A 12,068-nucleotide genomic window follows, 5' to 3' on the forward strand; every position below is an offset into this window, starting at 1 on the left:
CAGATTATATTAAAAGTAAGCGTGCCGTGAAAATATAAGGGAAAAGTTATGTGGACTGTGCTGTAGTGAAACTAACTTTTGCACATTAACTACCGTGTAGACTGTCAAACTTTAAAAGAAGCCAAATTGGACATATGAGGATTCATTTGGTGGAACAGCTATGCATTGCTTTCATGTCACTGCGAACTGTGGAATGGAAGGGATATTTCTTTTCTTGATTAATTCCCAAGAGGGATCCAGTATTCCAGGCAGTACATAATTAAGACACAAAAAAAAATTAAGAAAACTTACACATAACATAGCAAACGAGTGCAGTGACAGGCGGCTTGCTCATACTTTTATCTCCTTGAATTGTTGTGAATGGCTGCAGGAAGCAATGAAAGTGTAGCAGCAAACACGCTGCACAGATGGCAAAATACAGTACGCACACAACAAGACACACAAAACAAGACACACACACACACACACATTATTTAAGTATTTTCACTTCATTTTGCTTCAATTCCCTTAATGTTTTTTATGTTCCATGTGCTTATTGTTTTTTTTTTTTCCCTCATGTCCTCAATATTCAACTTAAGAACTGTTGCTTTATTGAATTTTGTACTTTGTTAAATTGCTTTTGCAGTACAACAATCAGTGACAGACCTGGAGAGACAGAGATCGAGGGAGAGCCTTTAGGGCCGTTAGGCAGACTTTTAATGGTCTGATTGCATGATAGTTGTACAGTTGTGTTCTAATTTTCCACTGGGATCATTTGGAGCTTGGCCTGCAAAGCTGCACAGTCCAAATTATTTGCACATCTCGCCAGCTGTTGTGAGTGAGATGAGCCGGGGAGTGCAACATATATCCCCGACCTGACACCCCCCCTCCCTATCCCCTTCACTTAGCTAATGAAAAACGTTCAACTAGTGCTCCCCATTCCAGCTAATGACCTCGCTTTCTGTCATTCTGTGCTAAGAATATCAAGTGTCACCTCTCTGTCCATCATAACCTCATTGGTGCTTTATTGCGGTGTCACCTTTTCCAGTTAGTGCTCAGCTGCTGTTAACCAGGCATAAGTTTCCATCATCACTACTTAACAGTGTCTGCTCGCTCCTGACCTTGTTCCTCAAAATAACTCTGCCTACCCCTCATGTCCCAGACTTCCCTGCATTTAATCCCCCTCCAACATGCATGCACATCACATGCACACACACACACACACACACACACACACACCCCTTTCCATCAAGTTGGTCTTAATCCAGCAAGAAATAATTAATTTGCACAGACCCTCTCCTGTCTCTCGCCTCTCTCTCTGTTCCTCTCCTGACTTTCCCCTCTCCTCGCCGGCCCCTCCTCCCCCTTATCTGTCTTAATAAGAAAGCTCTTTGACTCCTCCAGAGGGAGGGATGGGATGGGAGGGGAGGGAGAGGTCGGTAATGGATTTAAGGCCCCATCTTTAATTCATAGATTAAGACATTTGCTCTGAGGAAATTGAAGAAAAAAAAATGACATGTGGAGCAGCATTTAATGTGTTGTTCTATTCAAGTCATTTATGTAATGCTTTTGGCCTCAAATCAACTACTCTAAATTAGACTCCTCCGATTTGGGTTAGGGTTAGGTTAGATTTCCTTCACTTTGTAGCGCCCCCTGCTTTCTTCTTCTTCTTCTCCTTCTTCTTCTTCTTCTTCTTCTTCTTCTTCTTCTCCTTCTTCTTCTTCTTCTCTCTCTCTCTCTCTCTCTCTCTCGCCTCCAGTTATTTGGACAAAATGTTCTATATAAGATGATAATTTATCCATAAACACTGGCTTTCCTTTTTGTCAAGTAAAAATTGAATTTCCAGTGGTAAAGGGTTAAAAAATATTTTCAGATAACATGCAACAGGATTACATCACCAGTCCAGAGGTTGCATAAATACTTAATGGCTGAGTTCAAAACATAGACTGCATCTTACTCATCTGTAACCTTATGTACATTTATATTCTATAGCTACAGAAATCCTGTAATTACTGCACATATGTTTCAGATCTGGTGCTGCAGCATTTTTGATGTGTGACTCTGTGATCGCGGCCTTCATTTTGCTACAAAAATTCCTCAGTAAAATTATAATTTCAGTGAAGGAGAAGGAGCTTTGTGCACGTTTTGATATTGTTGCAGCCTCTGATCATAACCCCCATCCCCAATGGCTGCAGTGTTGATTTGTTTTCCAGTTCTGAGTTTTTCTCAGCCCCCCCGGGGTCAGCTGAGAGAAAAACAAAAAACAAACAAACAAAAAAAAAAACAATGTGTGAATCTGTACTCAGTTTAGAAATCTGTTCACACTGTTTGTAAACCGCCCTCTTGGATTTATAACCCACGCTCTCGAATCATGAATCCATGCTCACACATTTGCCAGCTGTGCCCTCGAATTTGCAATCCATACGCTCAAACATCTTTTTTCTTTATAGGACGGGGATCATAATCTAATGGCATGGTTTACAAATCTGTGGGCACAGATACATAATTCAGAGACGGATCATAAACCGCTCTCTCGGTATTTTAAACCGAGAGTACAGATTTACACATGGGTCTGTATTTTTCAGCTGAGCCTGGGGGGCTCTGTAGAGTTTATAAAATATCAAAAAGTTGGATGTGGTTTGAACATTACTTCAATCAGGAGAGACAGATTCGAAAACAAAATGAAATGAGAGACATATTTGTTGAACAAAAGATTTGGGGGTGGGCTTTCGAATCTCTTCCCTGGAGAATGGCTGATTTCTTCCCCTGGAGGTGCAGGGGTGCATGAATCGGATCTGAAGTGACAGCACAGACGTTAATGAGGTACAGATAAACAGAGAGACAACTGACGGATTCTGATTAGGTCTCTGAATGATGAACTGGCAGGCGGGCGGACTTAAGGAAAACACTACAAGCAAGTGTCTTAAAACAGGGGTCCTCAACCTTTTCCACCCCAAGGCCCACCTATAACATACAGAATTAAAAAAAAAAAAAAAAAAAAAAAAAAAAGTTCTTTTGACAAATCTATTCTGTTGTCCATTAAACAAACAATTACATCACTATAAAATCAAAATTTTAACTATAATATTAACTATAAAATTAACTATAGAATAGGTCTAGGCCCACAAAGCAGGTCACCCCAAAAACATCCCAAGTTACTGCCTGTTTAAAATAGTGATAACCTACCATGCCTACTTGAATAGCATCCACCTGGGCCAAAAAACAACAAAACAAACAAACAAACAAAGAGGGGAATTGGGAAAGGGATGCTTTCAAAGTCAGACATTGAAATTGCAGGTAATGGGTCGGGTGCAGTATTGAGCTGTGCAGGCTCGGATGGGAACGAGTTTGTAAAACTGGACCCGTGCAGCCGTGAGCGTGCCTCCGCCCAGTGTTTGAGAAACCCTGCCTTGAAAGAATGAGCCCGTGGGAAAACAGGGTGATCACTGATAGGCTGAGAGAGTCTGTGCAAAGTGTACGTCATGATAGGCGAAGAGGACAGTGAATAGTGAAGGTGTGATTCTGAAAACGATGTAGGTTGTCTCCCTGATTGAACTTATGTTAAACTATATTAGTGTGCAAATCTGAAACAAGTCCTAAGATGGATGAAAACCAGGATTAAGTCAAACGCCTTTTGTGGGCATATCTAAACATCATCAAGCCTCTGTGGGAAGAAGATTTCCACAAAATACATTTCCTTCATTTCTTAAAGTACTGGAGGCTTTTCTTTCTTGAAGAAAGCACCCACGTCTACTGCACACAGCTGACAGAGGACAGAAAAGAAGACTAACTTTAATCAAAGGGCAACCTTATTACATTCTTGACATTTTCGCTGTACAGTGTTACATGTTTTTGTCAATTTTGTCCATCCCTGGCAGATCCAGCAAGCAGGGGGATAAACTTAAGAGAAACGTATTTAATTGGAAATGAAATGGGACTTGACTCGTTGTTTTGCTTGTTGTTGTTGTTGCCCGCTCATTTTGCTGTTTTACTGTATATATTTTCTAATCTCCGTTGCATGTGTTAGGCCTGTGACTCCAAAATGGAGCACATTTGTACTCATTACTCACTTTGAAAATAGTGTTATTTCTTTTTACTCTGCTATTTTACAAAATGTATGCATAGGTTTTTCCTTTACACACCCAAAATTGCTATTTCATCATCTCTTACCTTTAAAAATAAGGGAAACCGGGTAAGCTTGCTCTCTTTTGATTCATCTACGGAGCATTAATATCAAATGTCCTCATTTCTTTTGGCTTGATAGATAAGTAGAAAGAATAGTGGTGACCAAGGCAAATAAATATTTCTGCCGTGTTACGTCTAAGGCAGCTTGGTGCACGAGAGAGAGAGGCAGCTAATTAAACAACAAGAAAGGCTTTACATGGAGCTCATCAGTCAAATATGTGCTGGTCAGAAGAAAACGATCAGACATACAGAATGAAAATGAATTTTTATATTCTCTCTCTCTCTCTCTCTCACTCTCTCTCTCTCTCCTCAAGATGTGAATGACAATGTCCCGTTCTTCACTTCCTCCATTTACGAGGCCTCGGTCACGGAGGGGGCAGAGTCAGGCACGCTGGTCCTGCAGGTTTCTGCCAACGACCTGGATCTGGGCCTCAATGGCAAGGTGGAGACACACACACACACACACACACACACATGCACACACATGCACACACTCACACACACATGCTGCAGTACAGGTGGTGTTGCTACCAGTCTTGTGAAATAGTTTTATTAAATGTGTTATATTAATTAGTTTAGCTGTATTTTGTAGTAACTTGCACTAATTCTGCTAAATTCACAGTGAGCCAAGACGCTAATCTGTAATTATCTACAAACAGTTTTGGGCCAGAAAGGCTTGAGTGAAGAACCCAGCTGGGACTGTTTGTTTTCCAGCAGGTTTTGGGTGGTTTTCCAGAAGGTTAGACTGATATGAAAAATATTTTACTTCTGTTTCTAATGTTTTGAACCTGAAACTGTAAAACTCTGCATTGATAATTGCTATCTACTGGTAAATACTTAGCAAAGCTGTTGCATGTTAGTTTTGAACTAACCTGGCTCATTTAGTCATCTTGCTTGGTGTAATATCTCCCCTGAGTCTAATTTCTGGAAGGCAGGTGTCTGACTGATGTAAATAGCATATAAAGCCAAAGCTGCCACTCCTTTTACCTTTCCAAAAGTATTGGGTTATTTATTATTATTTTTTTTTATGTGTAAGCTACAGGCAGAATGGTAAGTGAACAAGTGAGAAGGGTGTGCCTGCAGGCAGCCTCGCAGTGCAGCTGCACTTTGACACAGAAAGTTTCATCATCTTTTTGTCCAGGGTACTTCTTTGCCCTTAAAGTTGCCTGTGTCTGTGCATGCAGAGCTGCTAATACAGAAACGACACGTGTTGCTTGTGCCTCCAGTCTCTTGTTGCTTGGAGTCTCTTGCTTGCAGGCGTGTTTGTGCATAACCTACATTTACATATCCAACTGTCAAAAGTCCTGAATCAAACTCACGTCTTAATGTGTGAAGGTCCTGCCCATATCTGTGGACATTCTCTCTCTTTCTACCGCGTCACCATCACCCGCGTCTTTTACTGACGCCAAAGGGTGAATGTGGCTTCTAATGGGAGTCTTTCACGTCGGTATCAGATGCAGAAGGTCGTGAACAAGCTGCGGTTTTTGACACCCTGGAAGTGAGAACGGTGGAAAACACTTGCCCACTCACAAAACACTGGATCAGCTTAATATTTTTTTTTCCTTCAGTGTACGTGTGTGTTTGTCGAGGACGACATGGACGCACACTCCGATTGGTTTGCTTGAGGTGTTGCATCATAACACATCTATATAAAGTTGAACATTTTTCAGCTTTCCCTTGTCACCTCTTGCTTTGTCGCCGTTTGTCACTGTTGCTGGTGTCTTTCTGCCTTGCCTGCCGTTTTGGAGAAACAGGTCTGAGCACAGGGTTAGGCACCACTTCCTGACACTTTTCATCGGAGTGGCCAGGCTGGGACTCGTTTTTACTTTGGAGTGGCACAGATATCTGTGTCTTGACTGATTTTTTTTTTTTTTTCTGTGTAGTGCAGCAATGTAGGCGGAATAGTCACTATTTCAGGTCACTCTCACTTTAATTCACTTACCGCTAAATGATAACCACGGTTACAAGTGCACTATTATGAAACATAATGGGCTATTTTGTTACAATATGAAAATTCATAATGGGTATTTTTTATTATCTAAAATAGATAAAACAAACTATGACACACTTTTAATCAGCACACTTAAAAAAAAAAAAGGCATCTTCTGACATTCATAATTTGTCAAACCTTGGCAACAGCGATGTGTTTTAGGGATTTAAACTGCACACTGCATGAGTTATGTGACACTACCTGAACCACCAACAGTATTAAATGACTTTTTACAGGTTAATGCATCAATAATCTAACACTCTGAAAGGGACCACTTTTCAAATTGGATACTTACAGACTTACTCATCATATTATCAAGGACAGGCTAGAATGAAGAAGCAAGAAAAGTTTTTATTCTACTCAAGCGTGTTCATAAAATAGGCTGTTTAAATGTTACTTTAATTTGGAGCAAAAAAATACCCCTCTTCATGACAAGCTAACATGACATGCTTGGTACCTACCGGTTCCTCAAGGTCTCTGCTTTCATGCTATGTTAAAAAAAAATGACCTCGCCAAAGCCTGTGAAATGTCAGCTAATGAACTCAGCCGCCACCGAGCAAACTTGCCAGTAATTATGTGATTTTCAGCTGTGGCTTTTTTCTTTTTTTTTTCTCCATCGCAAACAGTCTGCTGCGTGCCATGATGGCATCTCACCCGTTCAGCGCTCAATGGGTAGGAAATGGGCACAGTTACAAAGGGATGTGCGTGTACGTAAAGCGCCTGGTGGTGGTGCAGCGGGAGTGCCGAAATGGTTCCACACGGAGGAAAAAGTGACTGTTGTAGTGCTTGGAGTGGCCAATGGGGCGGCCAGGATTCAGCGTAAGGTTGCCGTGGCTACCACCAGCCACCCCCTGGCTCCACAATTGGCTCTTCCTCATGCTAACTCTAGCTTTACCCTCACACAATTTCGTAATGCTTTTGGTATAATGACAATAAAGATTTCTGATTTCTGATGGCCCGCATAACCTTGGTGGCAGCGCTGCCTTACAGACAAAATTCAGGGCAAAAAAGTACCTGCAGTTGCACCACTAGTGTCTTAAAGTGCAACTGCCTCGCCTGTGACGCTTCTATAGGCAAACTCTATTGGAATAAATGGGCACTGTTGCCTTAAACTCCCATTGGTGGCATTCTTTGCTGCCGTAACTTAGTATGATATGTGGTATAATTTTGTATTACATTACACCAATTTCTACAAAGTACTACATTTTCTAGGCAGCTTTAGCAAACCAGTCTATATTTCTCCTGTGCAAGCTCCCAGTTAGCCTCCCCCAAACCACTTGTTGCTCTTCCAGCATTGCCAAACGAAACAAGAATAAAGACAACACATGCAGCTCAGGAGAGCGTGCCTCTTCTCAACAGTTTAGCCCGGCCAGACAGATAATCTATATTCCTCTGAACACCTCTTTACACCAGAAACTACACCAAACTCAAAAATATTTCTGCCTTCGGAGAAAGAGAAATTTAAAGGTATACAGATGGATGGATAGATGCGTATACATGAATACTGTGCATACTGTACATGCCAGCCCACATCATAGACAAGAAGCAATGCAAATATTCTTCTGTTCAGTATTCTCTAATTACTACATATTTGCTGCAGTGTTAAATCACAGATACGGAATGGTGCAACCTAATTAGATAATGAGCATACTTTTGTTAATATCTTTTCATGTTCTTTTCATGTGCATATATTTTTTGTCTCTGTGTTCGTCACATTGTTCACCTCTATTCATATCAGTGTTTGACTTAATACTGCCGGAAAATACTTTCTCTTAAATACAGCATCCCTTGGCAAAGTTCACATTTCCTTCGCTTCAATCTTTGTTTTTTTTTTTTTAATCAAGAAATGATTTGAATAGGATGAAAGCCCTTCATAGCTACTCTAAATACAGTTTTTACTCATTTATCCAGATACTGAAATCCTATTCGTGATTCTCTTATCATTAACCTTCGGTTGCTGAGTGAGTGCCACTAAAAACAACCTCTGAGTCTCTGAAAAACAGCCTTGATATGAACTATACTGACACCTCTGCTTCCATGCCTTCTTTTCTCATAATAAAAAAGATTTGATTTGAAAGAGGCTGCGTTGAGTTTACCAGCGCTTTGCACATCCTCATCTAGAGGTGTTAAATAATAAAAATCTCATTCAGAGTTAGAACTCAAGAGGCTGACAAACAGCCAAGTATTTGTGTGGCTTTTGCACGTTGCACAATTGAACAACTGAGCTGTTGTACATTGAGTGATGAAGTCAGTGTTCAGCTTTTCATGTGTAATTAAAAAGCTGCTTTCCACCACATTAGTTAAACTCTTAAAGAAAAGGCTCCTCGCTGAAAGCATCTAAGGTTTTAAATGGGTCCCCATTTAAGAGGGTCAGAACTATCAGGACATACTATTGATTATTTGGGAGTATTTCACGAAGGCACTGATTGTTCTCATTTAGAATGAAACGTATTTATTGTAAGTGTTTAATTAACAGTCTACCAAAAAAAAAAAAAAAAAAAAAAAAAGTTTACCTAGAGAGTGAGTTTTCTCTTTTTTTTTCTTCTTCTTCTTCTTTTTTTTTTTTTTAAACTTTGTTAATGTAGAAAATTGTGGTTATTGGCTCTATTCAGATATTTTTTGTTCAAAAAGCTCTATTCAAATGATTAGGGAATAAATAATCATATTTTTATTTAAATATGTAAACTAATTTTTAAAAACCCTGACATTTACAGTATAGTATGGATTATGTACTATAAGCTATTGTTAGAGGTAGAATTAGAAAGGTCACATCCCCCAGGAGACATGTGTCCCCAACACACTTTTTTTCATCCTGGGACGACGGGATGCCATTACTCTTAGATGATGGGACTGCAAGTGTTGTATTATATTGGTTGTTACAAAAGTTTTTTGCAGCACTTCCTCCACAGGCAGCAAACTTTTAATCGTCTTCACACACGTTCTACACTGTGTGCAGAAATCCCACACAGCAGACATGTTTGTGCTGGTCAGCGCCGGTCAGCCCTGTGTTGCCAGGTTTGATAGGTTTCCCCCAAATCCAGCAAAACTGTTAAACACATTCTCACAGTGTTTTAAAATTTAAACTGTTGAAACACTGTTGGGGCTGTTCAGTGTTGTTCAAGCAGTGTTCAAGTTCCAGTGTTCATTGATCAAATTCAAATAGTTTCCAACCCACAAATTTTTCCAGCTGTTGAGCCTCAACCACCGCATGTATCCGACAAAACTGGCACCTGATATTGGCTAAAGCGATCGGCTTTATAGTTAGACAGACCTGCCGGGCCAAGCCTGAGCGGATCTGGCATAAAATCATCCGATTCCAATTGCGGGCCAAACCTTTGATTTTTTTTTTTCTCTTCAAATTTGGTTTCACTGTTATGTCCTTGGTTTTTGCATCTCTGCAAAAATTGCACTAGAAATCAACAATCTAGCTAGCAATCCACCACAGCGTCACCATGCTTTCAGCACAGAGTTTAAAACAATCACAAATAGCTATTTTTTGGTCTGTCCCCTCTTAACATCATGGAGAAATAAAGCAAAACATAAATCAGATCAACAACAATAAGACTTGGTCATGTTATGATGCTCTGTAGCAGGAGCATAATTACCAACTCAAAGCATGTTTGATTGCCAAGACTCGCCTGCTGTTGATCTCCACCGTGCACTGCCGAAGAGCAATTTAGTGCAAACAACCGAAATTACACAGATGAAATACTTTGAGGAAGAAAAAAAAAAAAAACTGCTGTGAAATACTAAAAGGCTCTAAAAATAAGCCTAGTGAGGAGCCGTGGATTCACTGCAGGTTTCTGAATGAAGTGTGTGTTATATCACCAAAATAACCCAATCAGGATGCCATGCCATTCCCCACATTATCGTAACGTGTATAAAATATGAAATTTAGCGTGATGACTTTGCAGAATAAGTTTGTCCATTTTGGATGTTTGTTTTCATTACTGCCGTGTTTTTCATGTTGCAGACATGACCACCGCACCGACTGGCCGGTCCAGCACCGTGCAGATCTCACAGCAGACCAGATCAGAGAGCACTCCAATTATACTGGGGCTCTAGGGTGTAAAAATGCCAGCCTGTGTGGATTAGTTTCTCAGCTGAAGTGCACCATTTGCACTTGCAAGCAGTGATGAAAGGGCTATTTGCTTGCCCAGTTGTTTTTTATTTTTTTTATTTTTGGTGGGCTTGTTTGTGCCACAACTTGATTTGCATGAATTTCTTAGTGAATAAGACAAAAACTCTGCACTCTTCAGTCAAGCAGCTGAGGAATACAACTCAAATGCAGATTACCCTCCCAGCACAATTTTTGTGACTCTGCACCTAAGAGTCAGAAGCTCTGCATTATAATCTGAGAACAGTATAATGGCATGACATGACAATCTACCTGCAGCAAACACATATTTCTGCAGAAAGAAACCTTAGCCTTTTACCGATTCCATCTTTTTTTTTTTTTTTTTTTTTTTTTTTAGTTTCCATAACAGAACAATGTTTAAATATGCATTTAACACAGGCCAGCCTCATGCTTTTTCATAAAAAAAAAAAAAAAAAAAAAATCACTGTTTTTCAAATAGATACCAAGGCACTTTGATTGCGGATCAAAGATGTTTTTTTATGATCCTTTGTGCATCAGAAAAAAAGTAATGTCCGCATCTATACACTTTCTCATGGATTCATACATATATTTGAGGCACGACTCTTACTGCTTCATTTTTCAAGGGAACGAAAATGTATTAATTCAGCAGGTGTATCAGTGCTGTCACCACCTGCTGTTTTATGCATGCTGACAGTAACAGAGCAGTTAATCAGCTTTATCCACACATCATTCTGTTGCACGGTGCCTCTTTCACAGCTTTTGTACAAGATCAAACTTGACCATTGAAGAAACAGTATACTTGATTTATGTCCCGATTACATAGCTTGGTAGTATCTCATTAATGAGCTACTAGTTATCAAATAGTGACAAGGCAAAGGCTAGCTGTTTTTGTTGGTTTTTTTTTTACTTTTCATTTTCTGCTTTGAGGAAAAAAAAACCTGTTGTGATTTGGCTTTACCAGTTTGTGTCCAAAAATCTTTGCAAACCGAACACACTGTTTGGGGCCTCAGATCGTCTTGGGAAAACTAGCTCTTCTTCCATTAATTCTCTATGATCCTGACTCCCCTCTCTGTTGTATTCCCATTTTTTTCAGCCCTTGCTTTGCTGAACTGACTGTGAGCAAAACAGTATTTCAGCTTGTGATCTTCTGTATGATTTCCTCTCAATCTGTCTCTCCAGATCTCCTACTCCCTGCTGGCCGATCGCAGTGGGGATCACCAGTACTTCCGGATCGACCCGGAACTGGGGTCCATCTACACTGAGGCCGTGTTTGACCGTGAAACCAAAGGCTCCTACCTACTAGAGGTCCAGTCTGTGGATGGCTGGGAGTCCGCCCGGCCCGGCAAACATGGACAGCCCAACTCTGGTAAGAGAGACTGAGACGATACACAACAAGTGTCACGAAACGCAAGAAAATGTCCATTGTGACATGCTATTTCAGCCATTTAGGATTTTTCTCAAAGTGATAATCTTTGAAACTTATTTTTTATTTAATCCCCCCCCCCCCCTCCATCTATAGTACTAGGCTCACATTGCTGTGGTGTTTCTGCGATGCTGGTTCTGGGCTGGTGCTTTGCCAATTATCGACTTTTAATCAGGCATGCTTTGGACAGCCCAATGAACAACGACATCATGACAACAAATGTGGGCATGTCCTGTCCAGTGCTGTATTTTTTGTAGTGCTTGCATTCATATTCATAGATTTTTTTTTTTTTTTTTAAGCTTATTTGGTCTGTTTTTATCCAAATATCACTTGCCTGCTCCATCTCACCTCCAATTCCCTCCTACACCTTTGATCCCAATGCCTTTGGTGTC

The 12,068-nt window shown here is 40.3% G+C and overlaps 1 protein-coding gene across 1 annotated transcript in view; it reads left to right on the plus strand.

Moving 5' to 3' along the window:
• The window catches only part of LOC115376252 (neural-cadherin), a 376,719-nt gene that overhangs the window by 197,740 nt on the left and 166,911 nt on the right, over positions 1-12,068 (plus strand). Inside the window, exons 14-15 of the mRNA XM_030075748.1 lie at positions 4,479-4,606; positions 11,433-11,619. Coding sequence (XP_029931608.1) covers positions 4,479-4,606; positions 11,433-11,619 — 315 coding nt within the window. The remainder of the gene's footprint in view (positions 1-4,478; positions 4,607-11,432; positions 11,620-12,068) is intronic.

The sequence above is a fragment of the Myripristis murdjan genome, chromosome 3, assembly GCF_902150065.1.
Source record: "Myripristis murdjan chromosome 3, fMyrMur1.1, whole genome shotgun sequence".
In the NCBI taxonomy this organism is placed as follows: Eukaryota; Metazoa; Chordata; class Actinopteri; order Holocentriformes; family Holocentridae; genus Myripristis; species Myripristis murdjan.